The sequence below is a fragment of the Cupressus sempervirens genome, chromosome 6 (assembly GCF_028749045.1).
Source record: "Cupressus sempervirens isolate cs-2001-9-10 chromosome 6, ASM2874904v1, whole genome shotgun sequence".
Taxonomy (NCBI): domain Eukaryota; kingdom Viridiplantae; phylum Streptophyta; class Pinopsida; order Cupressales; family Cupressaceae; genus Cupressus; species Cupressus sempervirens.
Window position 1 is genome coordinate 613,870,373 of NC_143123.1, and position 27,017 is coordinate 613,897,389.

At 36.9% G+C, this 27,017-nt stretch overlaps 3 protein-coding genes across 4 annotated transcripts in view; 2 read left to right on the plus strand and 1 right to left on the minus strand.

The window, feature by feature from the left end:
• LOC149553732 (mitochondrial carrier protein MTM1-like) overlaps positions 1-27,017 on the minus strand; it is a 185,657-nt gene that overhangs the window by 69,072 nt on the left and 89,568 nt on the right. The window lies entirely within an intron of this gene.
• Positions 5,560-6,964, plus strand: LOC149553735 (uncharacterized). Its single transcript, XM_089789099.1, has 3 exons — positions 5,560-6,377; positions 6,500-6,732; positions 6,841-6,964. Exons 1-2 carry the CDS (start codon positions 5,773-5,775, stop codon positions 6,681-6,683), a joined length of 789 nt encoding a protein of 262 aa, XP_089645225.1. The 5' UTR covers positions 5,560-5,772; the 3' UTR covers positions 6,684-6,732; positions 6,841-6,964.
• On the plus strand, positions 7,334-8,830 carry LOC149553736 (uncharacterized). The gene is made up of 3 exons (XM_089789098.1): positions 7,334-7,479; positions 7,584-7,989; positions 8,121-8,830. The coding sequence occupies exons 2-3, from the start codon at positions 7,638-7,640 to the stop codon at positions 8,693-8,695; spliced, it is 927 nt and encodes a 308-aa protein (XP_089645224.1). The 5' UTR covers positions 7,334-7,479; positions 7,584-7,637; the 3' UTR covers positions 8,696-8,830.

Sequence of the window (27,017 nt, forward strand, 5' to 3'; positions counted from 1 at the left end):
ATGAAGTTGAGTTGTTTACATCTTCTATTAGATCGTGACCATCTTCTTAGCTTTGTCGGAGACTATTCAGATGCCTTGAGGAGAATGGAGGAGGAAGTTGACAAGCTTTCTCACGAGCTTGAGGACACTCGAGCTTCTTTGGTGAATACTCCATTGGCATTACAAGACTGGGAGAGACATAGGGATAAGCATGGCATGGAGTTGAGTTTAGTTTCATCTTGCACTCCTGATACTCAGCTTTCTGCGGCAGGCAGATCATATGTGGTCGTTGATAATGTTGCGAGTTCATCTTGCATTCACATCCAGGATACAGGGACAATGTCAGACAGGTATGTGGAGTTAGTTGGTATTGGTCATATTACCCAGGTGAGAAGTTTGCTTGAGTTACCAGCTAATTCTAGTTTACGGATATGGACTCAAGATTGTTATATTGACGTTTGGGATTCAGTTGACTGGAGATCTTTATCACTTTTTGGTAGCAGTGATTGTTTGGGTGCTATCATGGATTTGATTAGCAGATTGCACGGTGTTGTCTTTTCTTGTGCCAGCAGCTTGTCCGATGTTGGTATTAGTTTTTATACACCGGTGTTGGGCTTTGTTCATATATCCAGTCGACCATTCTTGCTGGAATGTGTTGATGATCTTTCATACTTGGCAGTGTGTACAGATGAGTCCCAGGATCATATTGGCATTGATGACATCCAGGAGGATGTGGTGGGCAGTTTTGAAGACTTAGTTTCCTTGGCAATTTCTTTTGGTACAGAGGAGTTGGATAGAAGTGCTACAGTTTTTGATACTATGTATGTTGATATGAGCTTTGGAGTTGATTCGCAGGATATGGATGGTAATTCTCTAGAGACCAGTAACTTTGGGGATACTCCTTTAGACAGTGCATCAGAGGAGGTTTGTAGGAGACAGTCTAGCCAGTGCCATCATGTGTCTAGTCAGTTGAGAGTTAGTGAGCGAGACATTTCTATCGCTTGCCAGCATTTCGATGCTGCTCGTCAGTTGCTAGCAGTTTGTGGATGGGGTTCTCCTACTAGTGATGAGCAGGGAGGTAGTTATCTTTCCTTGACAGAGATCCACTCTTTATGGGAGGCTATTCGGATTTTGAGACAAAATTATATGCAGTTGGTAGCCGACAGAGATTATCTTATGGAGTGGGGGAGTACAGCATATGATGCATTATTGGCCAAGGAAGATGAAGTGAGTGAGCTTACTTAGCAGCTCGAGGTGACTTCTGAGATTCTTGAGAGTACATAGCTGGCTTTCAAGGAGTCACAGTTTCATTTGGCTAAGGTGACCATGGAGTTCGAGCGACTGCAGTCTTTATCGGATTCTTTACAATCATGGACCGTGGTGTCTAGTGATCCGCGGATGTCCATGGTCGAGGTTGATATAGGTAGTGGAGATGAGGATATATCTGTCCACGACACTAGTATTGGCATATTTGGTCTGTTTCCACTAGAGGCAGGTTCAACTGAGTTGGGCGCTATAGCTGAGCATTGTGATATGTTTGACTTGGAGGGCACAGAGACTAGTGATGTTGTTGTTGATTTTGCACTCTTGGCTATATCATCCTCTAACTTAGTTGATGATCTGTCACAGTTGGTTGTATCACGTTTGCAGGATGAGTCTTTGACTTGGATTAGTTCTTTTTACCGGCATTATACTGTAGGATATGTTCATCGGTTTTCTTTTGATCCATGTGTTGAGGAGTTGATGGCAGACAGGTTTGGTCAGGGCTCTCATTTTTGCTATCTACCATGTAACGACTATTCACCATTAGCGGTGCATGGGTGTTATGGTTATGAGACAGTGACCGGTGATCTGCAAAGTTGTGATAATTGCAGTAGATGTGCAGTGTGTGGATTCTTTGTATTTGGTGCAGTTTCATGCGGGAGTATTCATCGTTGTTGCAGAATTGTATTGTACATTCCACATAGGCTAGTGGGATGTGTTGATGGTATTTACTATGTTGGCAGTTTGGGTTATCTACTCTACTTGGGTTTTGATATTTCGAGAGCTTGTTTCTCATGGGTTCCTGACTTTGGAGTTTGGGTGAGTTGTATTCACCAATTTGATTATGGATTCCTCTTGGTTAATTTTCAGAGGTTGTTGCAGGAGCCTATGTTGACTGACAGTAGTATAGTTCATGACTACATTTGGGATCCAGGTGAATTGATTGGGTTGTTGTTCGACCATTGCTTAGGGACAAGCAATTTTGGGAAGGGTGGACTGTAATGTCCCTTTTTTAGCATTTATAGCATGACGTTGTTGTTAGCCTATTTCCCCACGGTCTCGTAGGCTAACTAGGACATTAAAGGGACTTAGAGGCCATTTGGCCTTGATAGTTTCAGTTGCAAGTCTTTCTGAGGGGTTTTGAGGCAACTTTGGGCATACTTACTATTTATAGTAAGTCATCTTGGATATGGTCGGACATCCAATGGTAGCGATATGTCAATGGTAATTGTTAAAATCGACAAGAAGACTTTTTTATCATTGATAAGATTTGTTATGCATTGATAAAGCTATTTTTTTAAGTTAAATTTAAATATTTAACTTTATTAATGCATAGACTATAGTTTGTGAGAAATATTTAAATTAAAAGAGTCCCCTTTATTTTATAACACATTGGAGACATAAGTTACATAAAGGGAGTGATGTTTTATCCCACATTGAGAAAACGAAAGATTGAGCTCTTGTGAGAACACTATAAAAGAAAGGGAAGAGCTTCTTTTTAGTATGCTTGGAAATATCAAAGAAATTGGAAAATTTTCTAGAGATTATGTCTCAATAGTTTGAAAGACGAAATCCCTTCAAGCTGAAAATCTTGACGCCATTGAAAGATATGGTCTTGAGATTCTACATGGTAGCAGTCCGAAAAAGTAGATACGAAAAAGCAGCCCGAAAAAGCAGAACTGAAAAAGCAGGCTGAAAAAGCAATCTGTAAAAGCAGTTCAAAAAGCGGATCTGAAAAAGCAATCGAAAAAGAATATCAGAAAAGCAAAGCAGAAGGGGCAGCATTTAAGGAAATTATTACAGCCATCTACAACCAGGTTCTTTTGTTAGTATTGTTTTTAGGGCATTATAAGTTTCAGTTGTAAGTGTGCATTATACCAGCATTATCATTTTGTAATCCATGTAAATGCCAAAGTCTTGGCCATATTTCATAAGCATTGTATTAGAAATTTCATTGCAATTAAGAAGATAATAGTCGCTGGTGTCATTTAAGCAATTCAATATCATTATTTATCAGCTAGTTAGTTTGCATACCAACTGTTTGTAAAAATGCCAGTTGGCTGTAGGTATTCATTTCTCATGCTTATATCATATATATGCATTGAATATTGTCAAAAATAGTAGCACACTCATGTTAGGCCATTGTGTAGTCCATTTGGAGTCTTCTAGCACAAGATTCTCATTGATGCAAATTGAAAAAAGAGTCATTTAAAGCTAGCTGAAATACTATATCAATCATACGTCCCTTGCATGTGAATTGTTTGATGAAATTCCTTGAGCTTTCATTAGCATTTTTTGAGAGCAAATTTGAGGAGTCATTACAATGGAGGCAATTTTTAAACAGGATTTGGTCCTAGACGTTGCCAGTAAAAACAAGATACTCAACACTTCACTGTATTCCTTGGATAATTGGCGCACCTATCTATTGGTCGAAGAACACTTTTGCATGTGAGTTGATGGATGGCTATGTACGCAATGAAAGATACAAAGTTATTGATGACATCATTTACTTTGACGGGAAGATCTACTTAGTGCCTAAATTAGAACTGAAGAAGCTAATTATGGAAGGTTTCCTAGATCCAGATGTGCATTTGCTTGAGGACAAACAAATTTTGGGACGGGAGGACTATAATATCCCTGTCATAAAATAAATGTATTTAATTAAACCTTGTTAATGGGAAGATTGATTTAATATATCTCGGACCCATTTTTATTTTGTTCCTGTAGTTTGTGTCGCCATCGGCTATCTTTGTACACCCTCGAAAAGTTTCCCGACTGGTATTTAAGCATAGCTTGTAGGTAGTCTTTAGGCATGCATTTTGGATTATTTCTTTGTACTACGAATTCTTGTTGGAGTTCTCTGTTGTTGGCCATTTCAGAAGTAAAAGACCTTCCCTATTTGGTTTCATTCGGTTCCAATGGGATTCAACCCTCACCCTATTCCGGCTGTGTATTGTTTGGCTCAGATCTGGCAAAATCGGAGCATCATTTGTATGTGGAATTTTAATATTATCTGGCACAAGTGTGTATCTATTTGATCTCTAATTCTTTGTAAGTTATTGTATTCAATATATTTTATTAGTTTCTTGAATAGCATTGCCAAGCGTCTTTGCATCCGTCCTCATCATACACATCATCCCAACCCACCTCCGTAGTGCATTTTTGACCCCTGTACGGCCTTCCCTTGACTGCCGTATGGCCTCCCTTTGGCTTCCATACTACCCTTCACCCTGCATACCGTACAGCTTGCCTAAGAACACCGTACACTCCCCTTGCCACCATACAGCCAAACATCTCCACCATACAGCTATCTCCCATCTCAGCGTGTGGACATCTCTCCACCATACAAATCCCTCAATTTGACCGTACGGCCTCCTGCAATTCATATCATCGTACGGCCCATCAGGTAACCCCACCATACGGCCCTGCAACTTTCTATTTCGTACGGCCATTTGCACTCCTCTTCGTACAACCCTAGTTTTACCACCGTACATCCCCACAAGGCCTGTAATTACACCACTATTCCGTATGTATTCCCTAACTACCTGGCATCGAAGAATTTGAGACATCTATTCGTGTACGGGGACTGGAACATTACAAGGAAGAAATAACCTTGCTGATTGGTGACTTTGTACTCTTGAATCCATTGAGGATTAGTGTCTATCCTAGTGGGGATCTTATGACTCATCCGAGTTTTTCACTATCTACATTAGGTTTTCAACAGTATGGGAGTGTTGGGAGGTGCCCCTATAGGTTAGCAATGGAGTGGGGAGTGTTTTTTGTTGATTGGAATTGGTTTGATAGTATGTTTGATACATAGTAACGAGAATCGCCTGAATCGGCGATTCCGCGACCCGATTCATCCTGGACGATTTTTTTTGAATCGTGAATCGGTATCGCCGATTTCTGGGCCATGAATCGCCTGAATCGCCAATTCAGGCGATTCATGTAAAAATCACCAAAATCGCCTTAAAAAATCGGCTGTGAATCGCCCGCGGCATGTAAAAAGGGAAGTTGAAATTTTTAAAAAAATCACTTGTTTTTTTCACTTTGTTTTTGACCTATTCTCTTTGTTATAACCCTAAAGGGCCTTCTATTTGTGAAGCATGAGTAGAAGAGAGGAAAAGTGAGAGAGAAGAAGAGAAAAGAAAAGCCATAGGTTTCCAACCGGCAAGAAGGAGGAGCACCAAAGAGATCAGCAGGCCATTTGGGGAGCCCATCAATTGCTTTGGGAGCATTAAGGAGCCAATATCAACACTCCTCAACTCATTTGCAAGAGGTAAGTGCTTTTTTTTTTTCTCGCATGTTAGTGTATTATGCATTTTTTGTTAAATTTTTAGTGTATTATGCGTTTTTTGTTAAATTTCTATAGTTTTCAAGAATTTTAGTGTAAATCTTGAATGCTCTTTATTTTTACTAAGTTGCAAGCTAGGGTTTGTTGTTTTCTAATTTTTATTAGCTTCAAACTTTGATATTTTACATAAAAAAATTTATTGCAGCAGCCTTTGCTCTCATTTTTCGCAAATTTCAATGGGTAAAAAAGATGAATGTTGGAAATATAATGAAGAGTTTCCTGGAAGAACCAAATATCAAACAAAATGCATGTTTTGTAAAGAAAAAATAACTTCCGAGGGTATTTATAGATTGAAATTCCACATTGCTGCTATACCTGGACATGATGTTACAGTTTGCACTCACCAAACTCCTGAGGCAAAACGCACTTGCTTAATGGCATTAGAAAAAATTGAAAAAGAAAAAGCAAATAGGAAAATGCAAGTTGAAGGGTTAAGGGGTATTGGCTCCCATGTTCCCGCATCCACATCTGCATCTGCATCAGCTTCCGCATCCGTAGGTTGTGTTGGAGAGGGTTCTTCTAGGCCTCCTTTTTATCCTAGTTCTTCTGCTCGTGCTAGTGCTAGTGCTAGTCGGTCACATACTGAGACGGAGTCCCACACCAACCTATTGCAGCCTAGAGTGCGGAAAAACAGAATGGATAGTTACTTTGTGCCCTGCACTACTCCTGGTTCCCAACCCACGCTTGAGGGCATGGGTTTGAACAAGGAGATTCACGATGCTGCCAGAAAGGAGATATGCAAATTTTGTTACTTTTGCAACATTCCATTTATTGCAGCCAGGTAATTGATTCTTTTTTCTTTGTTTTCTTTAAAGCTAAAATTAAAAGTAAAAGTAAAACTTTAATTATATCTACTTGTTTTATAATTTGAGTCTTTGACATCTAAACTTTTATTTGTGACAGGGCTCCTTATTGGCAGAATATGATAGATGCGGTTGCTATTTGTGGTCCGGGGTTTAAAGCCCCAACTGAGGTTGAGTTGAGCGGATACCTCCTGGATGAGATGGTAGAGGACATGAGGGTTGACCTCGAGGAGAACCGAAAGGAATGGATTGCAAAGGGTTGCACCATCATGACTGATGGTTGAACCGATAGGAGGAATAGAACACTCCTCAATTTTCTTGTATCCTGTGGAGGTGATTGATCATTCTACTTTACTACATACATTGTAAATTTTGATTTGTTGAATGCTAATTCGTTAATGATCCATTTAATATTATAATTCGTTGTTTTGTTACTTGTAGGATATACCATGTTCATAAAATCCATTGATGCTTCCGCACATGTGAAAAATGCCACATATTTATGTGAGGCTATTGAGGAAGTTATAGCAGAGGTGGGAGAACAAAATGTGATCCAGGTGGTGACGGATAATGCAGCAAATTATGTTGCAGCAGGTAAACTTTTAACTTTGCAAGTTTTGAAAATAAATTTATTTGAATTTTGAAATTTGAGTTTCTAATTGACTTAAAATTGTTGTAGGTAAACTTTTGATGGAGAGGCACCCCACCATATTTTGGTCCCCTTGTGCGACACACTGCATTGACCTCATGTTGGAGGAAATTGGCAAACTTGAGTTTGTCAAGTCATGTGTGGAAAGGGCAAAAAATATATGCAAATTCATTTATAATCATGCATTTGTCCTTAGCACAATGAGGAAGTACACAAAAGGCAAGGAGTTAGCTCGCCCAGGCATCACGAGGTTTGCCTCGAATTTCATCACCTTGCAGTCCTTGTTGACATCAAGGGATGGATTGAGGAGCATGTTTGTTGGGCAGGAGTGAATTTGCTCTTCTTATGCTACGACCACTGTAGGGTTAGATGTGGCGGATTGCATATTTGATGAGGATGGTTTTTGGAAACCCGCTAGAGAAATCCTTAAGGTAAATTTATTGCAATTTAACATTTAGTATTTTGCTTTTACTTTAAATAATATTATTTTATATTTAAGTTTTGACACAAATTTTTTGTTTTACTTTATATGTAGGTCACTGAGCCCCTTGTAGCTTTGCTACGAACTGCTGATGGGGAGAAGCCCTCTATGGGCTACATTTATGAGGGCATGGATAGGGCCAAGGAGGCCATCAGAGCCCAATATGCAGGAGTGCAGGAGAGGTATGGCCCTATTTGGGACATCATCGATAGGAGATGGCAGAATCAGCTCCATCGACCCATCCACGCAGCAGCTTACTATCTGAATCCGGCATTTCGTTTTCGTCCTGAGTTCAAGGCGGATGCGGAGGTTCTCACTGGCTTATACACAGTGATTCAGAGATTGAGTAGCGATGAAAATAGCGCTGCTGCGATTGTTGAGCTAGACCAGTTCAACAATAAGGAGGGGCCACTTTTCTCTGGCAGGATGGCCATAAATGCTCAGACAACACTACAGCCAGGTAAAAATTAAATAATATATTCAATGTTCATGAATCTAGATTCTAAACTTAAAGTTGATTATATAATGCATTAATTTTAGAGTTGTAATTTGTAAATGAGACTAATTGTTTTTATTTTTTCCTTATTTCAGATAGATGGTGGCAAATGTTTGGGGCCACAACCCCAAACCTTCAAAAAATTGCCATCCGCATTCTGAGTCAGCCGAGCAGCGCTTCTGGATGTGAGCGCAGTTGGTCCATGTTCGAGCACATCCACTCGAAGAGGAGAAACAGGTTGACAGTGCAGACGTTGAATGATCTTGTCTTTGTTCATTACAACCTTCGTCTTAGGATTAGACAGATTTTGGGCGCTAACTCCTCTCCAATCATTCTAGAGGAGATTGATCCAGAATCAGAGTGGATCACAGAGACCATGGACCCAGTCTTCACTGAGGAAGACCGCGCGTGGGTTGACCAGGTGGATGTAGAGGCTGAGGCTGTGGCTAGGGCAGAGGAGGCAGCTAGAGCACATTCAGGCATTGGTAGACGCACACGCGCACGCATAGACGCAGGCCCTAGCGACGTTATTCATGAGCCCATTGCCCATGCAGGGGACATGGCTCGGCGGTCCTCTAGGACCTACCTTACACGCCTTTCTCATAGGCAAACTGGATACTCAGAGGCTGAGGTTGAGGCTACAGCAGAGCTAGAGGATGATGAGGCTTGAGCTGGAGCCTTGTTTTTATATTTTGTTTACACTGTATAGATATTGATAGTGATACTGAATCACTGATAGACATATGCTTCAAACTTTCATAGATCTTCATCTTAGATTTATACATACATTTATGATTTGATGTCTTATAGATCTTCATGATTTCATCTTACTGATTCTATGATTTGAATCATTATGATCATTTGATTTTTATTTACTTCAGCTAGCATACAATTTACATTTTAGTACATAATGATAACATAGTTACGTATGTGATGGATTTTATGTTTCATGTTTATGTATGTTAGATTCTATTTGATGATGTTATAGTGTTTTTAAGTTATATTCAATAAAGGGTGCATGAAATAAGTCTTAAATTGTTAAAATCTTTACATTTAAAGGGTTTTTTCAAATTTGCCGATTCATCGCCGATTCACTGGCGATTCACCCCCGATTCACGATTCGATTCGGCCGTGCCGATTCCGATACGATTCCGATTCACGTTACTATGGTTTGATATCACTTGTGTTGCTGGTCAAAGTTATGACAGTGAGATAGGGTGGCCATTGTTGATAATTTTTTAGCATACAAGATATTAGTCACCCATAGTTATGGTGTCCTACATACACAGAGGGTTACTTGATAGTGATGGTGATCATATGAAGTTCTTCTACATCACACACAGTACGACATGTGTTTTGTTATGCGACCCTTGTATTGATTTGCGAGATACATCACTTTACACGGACTTCCATATACTGCTTCATGGTTTGGAGTGTTTCGGCATTTTTGTTAGAATGGAACAGCTGGTTGTATGTTTGAGAGATATGGAGGGTCGCATGTTGTGGTTGAGCATGTTATTTTGTCAGTTTCCTCGGATTGCATCAGATTCAAGGATTGTTAGTAGGGACCTCACGGAGAGGCTTTGGCAATATGGGTTTGCACATCTATTCAGACAGGTGCAATATGAATATGTTGCATTTTTTTTTAAAGTAGTTTGGAATCCAAGAATTGACATGTATAATACATTCCTCCAATGGATTCATGGTGAGATGCTACACTTTGAAGATCTTGATGTTTATATCAAAGTAGCGCAACAAAGGACATGGGTGCATTGGTTGCACTTGGGCGAGTATTATTATAATACTATGTATCATATGTCGATTGCTATGACTCCATTTAGAGCCCTCTACGGTTATGATGCTCTATCTTTTGTTGATTTGGTGATTAGTGACAATAGGATTCCTTTGGCACAGGATTGGGTACAGGAGAATCAAGACATCATGAGATTTCTTAGAGAGAATCTTCAGCAAGCACAGAATTGGCAGAAGGTCTACGCTGATCGACACAGGATTAAGAAGATATTTGAAGTGGAGGATATGGTGTACCTACGACTACAACCTTACCAACAAAGCACCCTTAAAAAGGTGGAGCTGAGAAGCTCAAACCTTGTTTTTATGGACCATACAGGATTATCACGTGTGTTGGAGAGGTTGTGTATGAGATTGAGTTTCCATCTAGCATGTCGTGTCTGAAAAAGGCACTGGGACAACATATTATACCATCTCCAGATCTTGGAAGAGAGGGAACACCAGCTGAGAAGCAGGGTGATTCAAGAGTATTTGATTCGCTAGAGAAGTCCCCCTATAGAGGACGCCACTTGGGAGGGCGAGACTATTTTACAACATCCAGCTTTGCAGTTGCTTGTGGGCAAGCATCTCTGAAGGGAGGATTTGTCATGTCCCCTTTTTAGCTCTGTCTAGCAGTGACATGAGAGTTAGCCTATTATGGAGTCTCGTAGGCTGGCAGTGGTGATCGAAGACTTAATCAAGGTTTTCAACATCCGGATTTCGTACTACAGGCAGTAGTAGATCAGTTGAGGGCAGTTCCTTGATTTTAGGGGGCAATTCCTTGATTGTAGGAGATTCCTACCTTTTAGGAGGTGGTGATGTTTCCAGAGTTGAGGTTCTATGAGATCATCCCCTGGTCTCAATTTCAGGAGATTTGGGTGTGTTCCCTATATTTTAGGAGTATAAGTGTTTAGCCATTTTGGAGTAATAAGGAGTTTTATGGCTCCATTTGGATCGATTTGCCTATGTTGATAGCTTGTTGAAAAGAGCTCAGTCTCTAGTACTTGATGCTATTTGTCATTAATAAAGTAATGATTTCCTTCTATTTGGATGCCTTTATTGGGAAAATAATGTTATATTATAAAGTTGAAATGAAATCCACTTTAGAGTTCTTTTAGGGCTCAAATTGCCTTGGAGAGGGGATATAAGGAGAAGGCAACCTAAAGATGAGTATCTTTTATCATTTTGTCAACCTATTTTGGACACCATTGCTCTGGAAGAGCATTCCTCACCTAGGACGCAAACCCTAGTGCTGAGAGCAGATTTGTTAGGACGTAGCCCTCAACAAGATCAAATTCTAAGGTTCTTATGTATACAGTTTGATCAAGGCAAGGGATCAATTTCTAGTATTGTAGTCACACATTGCAAGCAGTGGATTTTTAGGGAAGTCAGCCAATTTGGTTCAGCTTGGCATTCTTTATAGCAGCTCACCTGGATCCCATTTTCAGCTAGCATCAACCTTGTTTGAAGCACATCTGTATTGGTACGGTTCTGAAATAAATCAGATTTTGTTGGTATGGTTTTAGAATCATTTCCAGATTAGTATGTATTGCTACATATGATTTCTATCACTTCTATTTTATCAGTTACTGTTATTTATTCAGTATAATTCCTATATTCTGAAAAATACAAAAAGAAACAACATTCTTTTGCAACTTCTGTCTAGCTCTATAAGATCAAAGAAAAATCTATAGGAAAATATAATTTATATAATTAAACATTATAGCAGCAGCAGAGCACATATCCATTTGGGATATTTCAACAGGTGAGACGCATGCTAGTGACAGGTAACTCGCATGGACTTGATAGGTGAGCAACACAAAGGTGACGGGAGAACCTCACGGAGGTAGGGGGTGAACCGTGTGAAGGAAAGGTGACTTGGTACAGGTGCAATACATCACTGCATGTGTAGGGTTGTTGGTGAAGGACTCTCATCTGTGTGTCGTACACCATCAATACATTATAGTAGATTACACTGCAGGACTTACCTATCCTACAAGGTACTAATACACAAATGTATTATTCTCCAAATTCTTCTCCCCTTTTTTGATTTTATCTTCAAATGGAACCTTCTCCTTAATATCTCCTTTGAGCATAGGGAGTGACACCCTTTCATTTGTTAATTTCCTTTATGAACCTTTATGAAAGGGTCACACCCTTTGGTTTTAAAAGATGAATTTGTTTGACAACTACTACTGCCCCTTTCACTACTTTTCAAATCTGCATGTATCCCATCTAAGCATTGCATATCCTCTTATTTTATTCATTCCTTCTCAATTCTTATTCTAGGTCCCTCCTTATACTTTTGTTCTAAATCGTCTAAATCTCCTTTACCCTTTTTTAACCATTACGTTTGATCTTCCTACTTTATATCTTCCCGTGTGTGTGTGTGTGTGTGTGTGTGTGTGTGTGTGTGTGTGTGTGTGTGTGTGTGTGTGTGTGTGTGTGAGAGAGAGAGAGAGAGAGATCACCTATTCATCATGTCTACCTTTTGACAAGAGCCATGACCCTTCATAATTGTCTCTCTTTCAAAAAGTCAACAACCCTTCATAATTACAATCCTTTTGAAGAGTCACAACCTTCATAGTTACAACTCTTTCAAAGAGTCACAGACTCACAACCCGTTATCTTTTGATGGTCACTTCCCTATTTTCTTCCCTTTCCTTTCACTTAATACTTCCTTAATTCCTATGCCCCACTCCTTCCTCCTCCCCCCTTTTTCCCAAATGAAGGTCTCATCTCTCCCTTTTATACCTCTCACTTGAGCAAGACACAGCTTTTCTATTCATGGCTTTGACCTTTTGTTTAACAAAATAATATTTAATTATTTTTAATATTATTCTTTTATATTTTCAATTTAAGTATTATTGTTTACTGTTTAAGCCTATTTCAAGAAGGGGAAATGACAGTATCCAGACTGGCAAGGAGCAATATTAAGCAACTCTAATTTAGAGACTTCAATAGAATCAATCCAGAGAGGTCTGCTTTACAATAATATTGCACACGGCATTTCGAGCGTCTAATCCATAACAGTTGTACTTTGAAAATTGCATTTTAATGATACTTTTGGGAAGCATCTTTACCCAAATTTATAGGCAGTTTGAAACTTCTCATCAAAGTTGATTTTGGATGACACCCATTTTATTACCTCCCATTAAATAATAATACTATCCTGAACTTAATGCCAGGTTGTATATAGCTACTATTGAGAGATTTTTCCAGGATTCATCCTTGTTTAAATTTGCCGTATCATTTCTAATAAAAAGCCTTCCAAGAAGGACAATTTTAATTTCCAATGCAGAGGGCAGATACATATGATATGGGAATTATTCACTTCTGTTTGTCTTTTATTTCCGGAAATCTAAATCATGGTCTCCAAAATTATGATAATCAAATTGTATAAATTTATGTTCTAATTTGTAATGTAGACACTATTTCATAAAAAGGTTCATGATATAATGTCTGTTGATGGGAAGCATCATCTACTGATATTTACTTATAGCTTAACACTGTAATCAAATACCCAGTCTACTTATTATGGAAATTAAATGGAGTCTAATTTGTCTTTTCTGTAAACTGCGATTGTACAAGACAGACAATGTTAAGACTGAACTTGACTTGCCTTTTGTGGAACAGAATCATTTTGAGCATCCATCTAACTATTTCCTTCCATGATAAAACAGCGAGAACTAATAATTGAGAGAGAAATTTGACACTTTTAATTCCTGTAACTACTACATTAATCATAAATGTTTGGAATTGTCTGTCATACTAGATTTGGATGACGTTATTGAACCGTCTGGTAACTATGACATTGCCTACAGATGTATTGTTCCTCTAGTCTGTTGGTACCACTAACAAACATTGCCTATAGGCTATAGTCAGTTCTTTCTTGTTCTAGTGCCAATATTAACCAATTTTCCCACTAATCAAATCGAAACATGGTTTTGTTTCAGTATACTTTCTCATCCACAAAGTCTTGCAGATTCTCTGAGCTTCAGCTACTCAAGAAGGATGAAAATGATAATCAACTCATATTCAATATCAAACGAAAGAGAGGTATACTCATTAAATAAGCAATTACAAGAAGATCTTTCCATAACGAAAACGATCAAGAAGTAAGGAGAGATTTGAAACTTACCAAGCTCTGGCTGGCTTAAAAAAATATGAAATTACTAATTGAACTAACTAGACGACTTAAATGACCATTAGAAGCTAAAAATTACAATATTTCTTTAATACCCTCTCTCAATGGTCATTCTACTTGTTGAATATGGATAGCTGCAATAGAGATCTTTCTGAGTATCTCTGCAATTTTTGTTGTCATCTTTTGAGCTACTTTTTACTCTGATGTTCATGACTTTCTCATCCTCCTGCTGCTCATGTACTATTTCCTATTTCACAATCCTGAGTTCTCTATGTGTTATCCACATTTCATAATTGTTACTCTCCTATGTTGGTGTGAAAGCAATGAGCAATGAACATGTACATTTGCTTATACACTTAGCATCGATTATGAAACTCCTAAGCATACTTGCCCCTGATGATGTGGCAGCATTCAATTTGTATCGTGTTTCATACTATTTGATTTTCTTATATTTTCGGGTTTTCATTTTGTGTCACCAGTTATCTTTATCATTGCCGGCAGCGGTTTCTCTTCCTCACCGTCGGGCTTTTACTATATTCCAGCTATTGGTAACTGACGTCTATTGGTATTCTTCTGCTTGGTATCTCTTATGCAAACATTTCACCATTCTTGTAGTGAATCGTCAGACAGGGTTTGTGAATTATGCATGTGTGTGTGATAAACCTGATATTGCAAAATATACAAAAGTGTGACAGAGATTTGTGGCTGTTTTCGGAGCATACATTCTAGAAATTCTGTATGCCGTGCAGAGCATTTTATTGGAGATTTTCTGTTCAATGAATTCAGTTAGCTTATGGACTGTATATTAAAAGTTTGTGGTTAATGTGATTGTGTTCATCCAGTCCTGATAGCCTTATGTGCATTCAATGTGTTTCAGCATTCATATATTCAATATTTGTGATATACAGTCGATACTATTGTGTATTCAGATTGTGATGACAGTTGTGAAAAACAAAGAAATGCTGAGAGCGAGAGGGGGTGAATCAGTATTTCAAATCAGTAAATCAGTAAGAAGAACCAAAAGAAAGCATAGAAGACAAGCAAAAGAAAGCACAGAAGACAAGGACAAATGTTTATCCCATGGAAACCCTTTTGGGTAAAAACCATGGCATCACTATCTCCAACTAAAATGGGCTGCTACCCAGTACACTCAAAGAGCTGCAACTTTGCTCAGTCCAAACATATAAGCTCCTACCTTAGCAAACAGAGGTTTCTACCTCAAGGGCTCCTACCCTTTTCAAAAGTGAAAAATGGAGGTCAAGATTACAATCAATTTAACTTCTTGTTTCGCCAAGAATGGTGAAACTCATTTTAAAAGTTCTGCAAAATCACAAAAGCAATGATAGGAACACTCCAACATCAACTGAACCTCTTGAACCAAAATAACAGATATTAAGATTTACTGTGAACAGCTTGCTCACACTCAATACCCAAGCTCCTAATCAAACAACAAATTCTCCTCCGTCTCTCATAGTTTCACATATATTTTGCAAACTCTTCATGCCCCCAAAATATCATATTCAAACACCAGTATACCATCCCTTTAGCAATCCAATCTAACACACTTTCGCACGCTCACATTCCTGTGCCGAGACATATATTCTCTATCAAAACCACCACACCATAAAATGCATTGCCCACTCACAGCGATGATACCTACTATCATTCCGCATGTCTCTGCCAACCATTTTTAATCTGCTTTTTCCACACTTTTCAGAAAATCAACTTAATCTACCCAAAAAAGTTTGTTACTTTATTGGTATGTTTTTACCAATTGATCCACACACTTGATCTTTATGTCTCAATAGGAAGCTTCAAGATTTGATTTTTAACTTCAATCTCATTAACACAGTATCTAAAGCACCTTCCTACACTTTTACAAAGATTGCCAACACTCACAAAAACATTTGATCTCTTCTTTTCATACCAGCCAATACATCCATCTCTCAATCGCTCTATCTTTTTTTTCAAAACTGCAGACCATGGTCCCTTTTTTCTTACCAACTCCCAAGAAACATCAGTTCATGACCAAAATCATGACACAGGAATCTGCCAAACATGCTTTTTGTCATTTTACTTTGTTCTTGAAAGACGTTCACATAGCTCTGTCAGTCCCAAAGACATGTTTTCTTTGACGACCTCCCAAGCCAATCATACTTCTTCACTTTGTTGTGGCCCCAAAATTTCATTCTCTCAATCCTATGTGTAATGACAACTATCATATCTCTCACAGTTATAAAAAGCGCTCCTCTACTAGTGCAACACAGTGATAAAAGTTACACCTATGTAGCACAAAGAGGACATACCAGCTAGCATGAGTAACTATTTTCGTCCTAACATTCATTGCTTAAAATGTCTCCTAGAAGTAATACTTTTGAAAAATAATCAATGAAATATTGGAAATTCCCAACTGCTATGAAACCTCCACGTACTTGTTCATTCAACAACAAGATATAGTTCCAACAAAATATAATACACATGCCAATAGAGGAAGAGTTTAGACAAACCTGAGTTGATAATAATGAGAATCAAGCTCTTGGCATATTAGCATAGTTATATCATACACAATTGTTGTGCAGAAAAACACAGCTAGTGTTTTACATGCCAAGACACAATCAAGTCAAATTGGTCATGCTCCTTAAACAGGTCATGTTGGTCAAGCACTTCAATTTGACTTTGAAGTTTATACAACCTTGATCGCAATCCTTTTGACATCCATCACAAAAAAACCAACAATCTCCCCCTTTCCTCAATGATGGCAACCCATATTGAAACTGGTCTACTGAAACAAAGCATACAACTCCCCCTTTGACATCAATGAACACACAATCTGAAACCAAAACTTATCAGTGAAAAAGATATAGCAATGAAGCTCTCCCCCTAAATATATGTTAACTAATGAGGTAGTAGAATATCGAGTTTTCTTTTAAGATACTCAAAGCGATTCCGAGGTAAAGATTTTGTAAAAATATCAGTCACCTGTTCTTTTGAACAAAAATATTCCAGCTTGATAATATTGTCAACAATGTGCTCCTTTCACTGGATTCTTGAAGATATCAATCGCACTAGTATTAACACAATAGATGCAAATAGGATCATCAAACTGAATCTTATAATCAACCAAAGTGTTTTTCATCCATATTGCCTGAGAAAAACATGAAACAACTGCAATATACTTTGCTTCAGCAGTAGATAAAGAGGTGCAAGACTGTTTCTTGCTAAGCCACAAGACCAAACAGCTACCTAGATAGAAGGCACAACCACTTGTGCTCCTTTTATCATCCACGGAGCTACCCCAATTTGCATCTGTATAAGCTGTTAGAGAAAAATCAGAACCTTTAGGAAACTAAAGACCACAATCAGTCGTCCCTTTAAGGTATTTAAAGTTTGTTTTAACTGATGAAACATGTGTTTGCTTGGGTGATGCTTGAAAGTGTGCCACATAACCAACAACCTGCATAATATCTGGTCTAGTAGCTGTGACAAACAACAAACTTCCTACCATAGACTTGTTAAAAGTTTGATCAACAGTGGAAGACACGTCGTCCTCACTTAATTTGCATCCGGTTTCCATGGAAGTGCTTACCGGATTGCAATCTTCCATCTTAAAGCTTTTAAGCAACCTTCTAACATACTTAGCTTGTGAAATTAAAATACCTTCAGCTGATTGACTAATTTGCAGCCCAAGAAAGTAAGATAACTCACCCATCATAGACATTTCGAATTCATTTTTCATGCAATCAGAAAACTTCTTGGTCATTTAAGAGTTGTCACTACCAAAAAATCAGATCATCAACATGTACAGCGACTATGAGAATGGTGTTACCTTCGTTTTTGACATACAAGTTGCTATCCACATATCCTTTCTTGAAACCTTGTTATTGTAGATAGTTGTCCAGCTTGTCATACCAAGCTCTAGGAGCTTGTTTAAGTTTGTAGAGTACTTTCTTCAGCTTGTATACATAATTCAAATTATTTGTTAACACAAAACCTTCAGCTGCTCAACATAAACTTCCTCATTCAAGTCACCATTCAAGAATGCTGATTTAACATCCATTTCGAACACTTTAAGACCTTTGAAAGAAGCATAAGATCAAAACATTCTAATGGCTTCTACTCTAGCTACAGGGGCAAAAGTCTCATCAAAATCAACATCCTCAACTCAAGAGTACCCTTTGCAAACTAAGCGTATCTTATTCCTTATAACTTTACCTTCATTTAGCTTATTGTGAAACACCCATTTTGTCCCAATCATGTTCTTGTCCTTGGATATAGGCACAAGCTCCCAAGTATTGCTCATACAAAGGCATAAATGAAAAATCATCATCCTCAAAATAATTAACATTCTTTCTAGTAGCCCTTGTTCTCCTTTCAGCTATTACTTGGTCTAAGGGATAATTCTTTTGAACAAACTTAGAAGGGAGTTTTAAAAGAGGAATCACCAATTTCACCTTGTGTATCATGCTCAAAAAGCCCATGTGAGGTTTCAGCTTCATCAAGGGAAGAATTTTCAATTCCATTATGTGATTGTGACTTCTCCTTGGTATTTGCTTCACCTTTGCAAGCTGCTCCAGCTTGCGAGGGTGGAGAAGATGTAGGTACAATAGTGCTGATCTAAACTTTTGCTTCATACATGCTGTCCACAATCTCATTAGACTTGTTAGTAGACTCGTGAACTTTGACATTTGCACTTTCAGCCAACTTATGTAACCTTTGTTGATGTTTGGTAGCTTTAGTCGGATAAACCTATATATAATTATATATGAGATATAAGTTTATTGTTAATTTAATGGCAGTGCTATTGCATTTGCAGTGATCCTTGTAAACTCAACATGGTATTAGAGCAGGCTGCAAATATAAGAAAATAATTCAAGATATGGTAGAAAAATTCAAATCAGAAATTAATATATAGATACATCAATAGAGTTACATGGAGGAAGCACATATATTATGGAAACATCTGACGAAGCATCTCTTATACTAGATGACTTTTAAGAGAAATTAAAAAGGATAAGGATGAGTGCATGTGCAAAGAAAGATTGCTGCATTATGGGTATCTTTGCTGCATTACGTGGATACCCAACATCCATTCAACTCTACCGCAAACGTGGTTGTTGGTCCACTATAGTGATTGAAGTTTGGCCTATCAATATTCAATATAAATTTCAGTCAAAAATCTCCTATGTCGTGAACCTGCATTGCTGCGATATCACCTTGTTAATGGCCTTTGAAAAGTGATCCACATAATTACCATACGACAAAGAATATGTTCTTATACTAAAAAAGTGAGCAAGCAAATAATGGTGTTGGGTACCATTAAATATATATAAACAATCATGTCCAAAATCAAGCCACGTAACATTCCATACATGGTAAGAAGGAACTATATGCAATTATATACCAGTGCTGCAATCCACACCTTTGGGAGTGCATGGTTAACTGCGGGCCCTTCGATAGAGAAGTGAAATTCTTGTTTCGACCAAATCACGTCGTCGATAAATCTAATGACAAGTGTGAATCGTAACTACAAACACACATATGGGTGGTAAAAGGAGGAAAAGGCGATGTCCAACATAAGTCGTCCGAATTTGTGACAAAAAAGGATAACATCAAAGCAACATAAGCCGTCAGGGGAGTGAAGACATATGACCCCACCCACTTCCCCCCTTCTACATTGTCAGTTTAACTAGCACCATGTATAGTGAGTACAAGTTGTGTTTCAAGATAATCAGCCTAAATTAAAACCGTGACGCATACATGCCTTTTCACACAAGGTAAAGGTGAAGAGATAGGACATCGACACATAAGATATTAAATCAACCGAACAAAAAGGATGGCGAAAAGGAGAATAAGAAATTCATATGCCTTGTGGTAAAAGTGGACCCAACCCATCACGACAGGACTATGAAAGTGTAGAAGAAATGGAAAGTAAGACACACAAATTTATAAATGAAGTGATAAAGGAGCATGAATGAAAATAGAAAGGAAAAACAATTTAAGCAAACAGAGATAGATACATTAGTAAGGATGACAACAACTTCTCATAATGTATTAAAGGTAAATATTTTTTATTTGTTGGAGGTAAGTATTAATCATTTATTTCTTAAGAATATAAGTGAATATAGATTGGGAAATTGGTCACCTTTGATTATTATCTGGCATTGATAAAGAAATAATATGTTGGAAATATAGATTAAAAGTTTATATATAGAAGTTTGAATATATGCATATATGTTCAAAATATACTTTACCTATATTTTATTGGAATGGTCTTATTATGTAGAACTATTTATTATCCTTGAGGATTATTGTACTCTCTCTCTCTCATTTATTTTTTACATACTATAAGAGCTATGTGCCTTGATCTTTTCCTCCGAGATCGTTATTGCAAGAAAAATGATTGATATCAGAGTCAGAGGGAGTCTGACGCTTTATTAAAGGCGAGTTAGGATAAGAAGCTCAAAAGATTGATGTTCAGAGGCAGTCTAACACATTCGTCTAAAGGAGCAGATAGAGGATATGTTTCATTTGATCCTTGAAGATCTTGGTCATATCAAAATCAGAGGGAGTTTTGACTTCATGTAAACATTTGGTGTAATGCATATGACTACATGATTTAATGGGCCTACCACCTATGTACATCATAAGGAAATGATGACTTCCAAATGATTATCACTTGTATTTGCAAAAGTTATTGAAAGGTGACAATTTTACAATAACTTAATTTTCTATTATGATGGACATCTTACAATGTCTTTGCAGATCATGATAAATTATACTTTGCATGGTGGATGCTTATATGGTACACATTCTGAGAATGTGTGTGCACATACCTTATAAACATTCTTGAGTACTTGATGAATATCATGTGTTGATATTCTGGAAGATCAATACTCATGATATTAGATGTGATATTAAACATTTTTGAGTACTTGGTGAATATCATGTGTTGATATTCTAGAAGACCAATAGTCATGCTATCAAATGTGATATCAAACATTTTTAGTACTTGTTGAATATCATGTGTCTATATTCTAGAAGATCAATACTCATGATATCAAATGAGATATCAAACCTTTTGAGTACTTGCTGAATACCATGTGTCAATATTCTGGACTCATGATATCATATGTGATATCAAACTTTATTGAGTACATGGTGAATATCATATATTGATATTTTGAAGGCCATTACTCATAGTATTTAGTGAATATCATATGTTGATATTTTGGAGGCCAATACTTATGTGATTTCAAAATGGTGAATATCATGTGTTGATATTCTGCAAACCATTACCCAAAGTATTTGGTGGATATTATATGTTAATATTTTGGAGGCCAATACTCATGATATCAGGTGTGATATCAAAAAGATAGATATCTTCTAATCAAAGATATCCTTAAAATTTGTCATTTTTAATATTACTAATGGTGTAATATTTGTCTTGTGTTTATCTTCCCTAGCTATGAGGGAGCATTGATGTTTGGTAGCGTAAGTCAGATAAACCTATATATAATTACATATGAGATAATTTATATATATGTGTGTGTGTGTGTGTGTGTGTGTTCATCATGTATGAGATATAAGTTTATTGTCAATTTAATATAATAATTTAATAATTTAATATATATATAACTATGATTAAATATGTTATTATTTTAATTATCTAATTAACGAATCGACATGTACCATGAATGCACATGTCTATTCCTGGCTTATTCTCAATATAAATAAGAGATTGCTGTCATTTAGAAAACACGTACCAAAAACATAGCAATGCTATTACATTTGCAATGATCCTTGTAAACTCAACAAGCTCTTGTTATAGCATTTGAACTATTTACTTTTGGAGGAATAACCAAGAAAAATTCCTTCATCAGCCCTAGAATCAAATTTACCCAAGCTATCTTATCCCTTCTAATATAACATGGGCTGCCAAAAAATTTATAATACTTCACTGTAGCTGGTTTTCCTTTCCAAAGATCATATTGAATCTTGTTAACCTTGGACCTCAACAAGGTCCTCTTTTGAATGTACACAACTGTATAGACAACTTCTCTCCAAAATGTATCACTTACTGATGAAGGGCCACACCACCCTACTGACTCATAACAAAAAATGCAAGATCTGATATCAAATCACAACTCTTTATTCATAAAATAACTGTTACATGCAATGTGTCGAGCTGTAAGGCCTTCCCGATTATGGCCAAATACAATAGCAATTACAATAACAGTTCTGCAAGATCCCTCAAGATCCAATCCAAACCCAAGCTAGTCCAGATCCACACTCTAGTAGAAACCTCCAAGATCTCAACTTGTGCTCGCAAGCCACCAAGCAACCTTCTTGTTTCTAAACTGCAGCCACTAGCTCTTCTCAAACTTTATCCAAGATCCAAGTGTAAACTGCCTCACATTCGGCACTCTGTCCACACACTCACAACTCCACCACAATCCTACTATAAACTGCCTCACATTCGGCGCTTTGTCCACAAACTCAAGAAAACTTACCCTTTAGCTTCCTCCTCTCCAAGCTTCTACTACGAAGAGATCACACCTTGAAGCCTTCACACCTTCTAACTTTCACACCTTGAAGCTTGACCTCCCAAAGCTTGATTAGAAATGCTCATATGCCTTGCTTAAATAGACACTTACCACCCAATGCATGATTTATCCACAACCTTCTAGAATTCCACCTACACAATATCCACAACCTTCTAGGATTCCACCTACACAATATCCACAACCTTCTAGAATTCCACCTACACACCTCGGTATTTTTTTTATTTTATTTTTTTTCCTTCTATTTTCGTCACTTTTTCTCTCCACAATTTTTTTTTTCCTTTTAAAAAAAAAAAAAAAAATTTACCATGCGAGATGCTCCTGCATCACTTACCTTCTTTTCATTTATCAAACAATGTGTCATTTCTTGGATTGCTCTATTCTTTCTTTCCACAACACCATCATGTTGTGGTGTTCTGGGGGCTGAAACATGTCTTCTAATTCCATGTAGTTTACATGAGCTCATAAACTCATTAGAAGTGAATTCTCCATTATCAGAACGCAAGCACTTGATCTTCAAATCTATTTCATATTCAACTAAAGCTTTAAACACTTTGAACTTTTCTAAGGTTTCTGATTTTTCTTTTAGAAAAACAACCCATGTCAGGTGAGTATAATCATCAATCAGCAACAATAAATATTTCTCACCTTGGAGGCTGCTTGTCTTCGTTGGTCCACAAAGATCTATGTGGACTAATTCAAGTAGCTTGTTGCTGGCATATTCTTTTGGTTTAAAGGAAGCTCTTGTTTTCTTCCATTCTTGACAATTCTTGCAAACAATATCAGTTGGTTTCTAAATCTTTGGCATGTCTCTAACCACTTCCTCCTTGCTGATCTTGACCAGGTTATCAAAATTAATGTCCAAGACACTTGTGCCAAAGCCAAGCATAATCCATACTGCTTAAACAAGTTTCAGTATTAGAGTCCTCAAGAATATAAAGATTGTTAGCTGCCCTATTTGCATTGGCTATGACATCTTTCCCTCTTTTAATAATGCACGAGTTTGAATTAAATCCAAGATCATACCCCTGATCACATAGCTGACCCATACTTAACAGATTATGTTCCAGCCCTTTAACATAGAGTACATTCTCAACAATAGTTTACCACTATTCAACAAAATATTGCCTATACCAACAACTTTGGTGGAAGAACTATCAGCAAATCTTACTTTTCCACTTTTCATTTGTTTTATGGAATGAAACTTACTTAAATCATCTGTCATGTTTCTAGAGAAGCCACTATCAATGTATCAAATATCTTTCTCATTTTTAGCTAAGAAGGGCAGTTAAAACAAATATATTTCTTCCTCCATAACTTAACAACGTTTGGCTTCTCTTTAGTTTCAGTCTTAACGAGAGATCTTACACCATGATACACCTTGAAGTATGACCAAACTTGTTACAGCTGTAACAAATTCGAATAAATCTTCTAAATGAACCAAAGACATTCCTTTCAAAGTTTTACGACTTTCTTCTAGAGGCAGCCTTGCAATCTATAGCCTTATGTCCAAAATAATTGCATAAAAAACAATAACCATCAAAGAAAAGCATGTTCACCTTAATAGCTTGATTTCATTGAAAGATAGTAAGTTGCTCACCATTTGAACCCAGTTGGTCCTTTCCTTTTGGCAACGAACTTTCACCTTCTTCCCAACCAATTCCTTTCTTATCAAGAGTTGGTTTTTGTGAAGCAAGAATGTTGTCCAAGGATTTGTTGTTGTTGTTGTTGTTTGAGAAATCCAAACTAGACAAGATAGTAGATTAACCAATCTTTTTAAATGAAACAATTTCAACTTCTAACTTGGCTATATTTTTTTCCTTTAGCAGAATCTGATTCTCATGTATTATCTTGGCCTCATCATTCAGAATTTTTAATTAGTTAAATGTTTTGCAGCCTCACTAAGAGCCATAGCAATTCAGCTTTTCTTCACTTTCCACTTGCAACAGATCAACAAGATTCTAATATTTCTTCTTGAATTTTTTAATTTCAGCCAAGGCCGCAACTAGTTCAAGCTCTAAGTCAACTTCACCATCATCCATAACCACATCTTAACCAAAGCCTTGGTCTTCAAACTGAGCGGCCTCTATAGCTATAGAAGTCATATCCTTTTGAAGATCTTTGCCATATGTAGCATGTAATTGCTTCGAAATTTATTTGGCTGTATTGAGATGTAGAAATTTGTCACATTGAGAATCAGCAAGACAACTTATGATAGCACTCATCGCCTTTGCATTTGTGGTCACTCTTTTTTCATAATTTGGAAGATCAATGGGAGTTGATGGAGCCCAAATTTTCAAGAGATGTGGGTTTCCATTTGAACATCTTTTCTAAAAATTGTTGGCTAATATCTCATCTTAGGAATCTGGGAGAATTGAACTTCATCATGTTTACAAACATTGGAAGGTTAAAAATTGTCTAGCTCAGTTACCTTGAAAGAATAAATATCCCTAGTTTTCAAAAAGTGAATAGCATTGAAGTCAGAGGTTGTAAAACTTTTTGAGTGGAGTAGATTTTGAGAATCTAACAAATGTTATTCAATGGATAGTCAACGATTGTCCCGAGCTTGAGAAAATGCCAAACTTGGATGTGTCTATCAATTAAGATTTCAATACCAGTTATGTTCTATATTTATTTTGTTGTGGAGGAAAGTATAAAGGTAACAATTGGTAAAAGGAAACACACAATCTTCAGAAGCCTTCTATCACAATGTGGCAATTGTTTGCAAGCATAAAGAAGAATTACATTCAAAAAAACCATAATTTCATCAAAGGATATAGATGATGGTAGGCATCATAAATGGGCAACTATAATCTCGAAATCCTCTGTAGAAGATTCACAAAATCAAAACAATACCCGATAACAATTCCAACCATTGGAAATTTCGAATGTAGAACAATCAACAGTGAGCGATTAAATAGTTTATAACAAAATAAAACGCCACTGCTCATCCATGACAAACACTCAGAGGCAATAGAATATGCATATCACTTCGGAATTGGCAAGAATCCTCAGGAATGAAATGGGGCAAGTCAAATATGATGCGACAACATCATTTCAATGAACAAAGTATGCATAGGATGAGATTCAATGACAAGTCTGAGTCAACTCAGATAGGATGACGTATTGGTAATGATGGAACAAAGGCCCCTGTACATGCGATGGCATCATAATATAGTTGAAGGCAAAATGTTTTTGAAGAAGATGAACTTCGAACATGGAGCACATACGGAATACTTGACGAGTAAGAGTTCTAGCGGCTAACATATTAGATGTGGCGGCATATGCGTTCAAATTAAAGAAAGAAAACCCTACCAACAACGTATACAGTATGAGTGATAAAATGATTGGTCTCGATGGAATAAAGATGATGGCAATAATCATAGGGATGGAATCGAACATGCAACTTGGGCATACACATAGATGCAACCAAAGGCTCCTGCTTCACAACTTAATTGAATTGTTACAAATTTGGGCATTATTGCTAAAAGGATGGAAACAATTGGTAGATGAACAAATATTGATGGCAACTCATTTATATGTGTGAATGGTTAAGTTTTCTCAAGAGAAGTCATCCACAATTGAGGAGTGTGCCTAATCGTTACACAAAAAATAAATAAATAAAAATGCAACTCTAAAGATGGTGGTCCAGGACTACATCATTGCATAGTGCAACATAGAAACCAGAAGAACATATATCTCAGAGATTCTTTGGCACAGGTCAGTCAGCGTTTGTGCTCAATTAATCAACATATATCAGAATTTTAAACTATTTAAAGTTTAAGTAAATCACATTGACAGTGCGGACATGATTATTGGTGATTAATATAAGCATTGAAGAAATAATTAAAGGAGAGTTTGTTCAATAAAAAGCCCGTGTTATTTTGAGCAATTAATAATTATTAAATGAAAAGATATGACTTTTTGTTATGAAAGGTAACGTCCTTTATGTATATAGATATCTAAGATGAAAGAATCAAGGAAAAAAAAACAAAAAAACAAGACATATCTGATATTTGAATATTCAACTCCAAAGAAGAAGCATTTATATTTGTACAAAGGAATAAGGGGCTTCAATATGACTTTATAATGAAAATTCAATAAATTTATTTTAATAATAAAATAAAAAAGTCCTTTGTTTATTTTTTAAGGCATGGAGAATTAAACTTCAGTTGATTCGTCTTTTATAATTATTTTTAAAAAATTTGTAAACAATTCATGTCAAATAAGTGAACGAGATCATCTATGCCATTTTAAACTCAATCATCGCAGAAATTGTGAAATATTTAATTGTTTCCAAATCTGCATCCAGTCTGTCTCCCAACCATAGGAGTTAAGTGCAATCTAGACTAGTTTAGAATTGTGTATGTATATTTAATTTGTCGCATGTTGATCATTAAATTGTTATAGTTGAAGTGCATAGAACATTATAAAGTTGTACGTGAAAATCTTCATTGTAGTTGACTCTGTTGCCCAAATAATTAAAGCATTGGTCT

Bases quoted from the DNA above. Each gene is read 5' to 3' on its own strand.
- LOC149553735 (XM_089789099.1), top strand. From the start codon at position 5,773: ATGGGTAAAAAAGATGAATGTTGGAAATATAATGAAGAGTTTCCTGGA. The intron at 6,378-6,499 runs GTAATTGATTCT...TATTTGTGACAG, and splicing joins ATTCCATTTATTGCAGCCAG to GGCTCCTTATTGGCAGAATA.
- LOC149553736 (XM_089789098.1), top strand. From the start codon at position 7,638: ATGGGCTACATTTATGAGGGCATGGATAGGGCCAAGGAGGCCATCAGA. The intron at 7,990-8,120 runs GTAAAAATTAAA...TCCTTATTTCAG, and splicing joins TCAGACAACACTACAGCCAG to ATAGATGGTGGCAAATGTTT.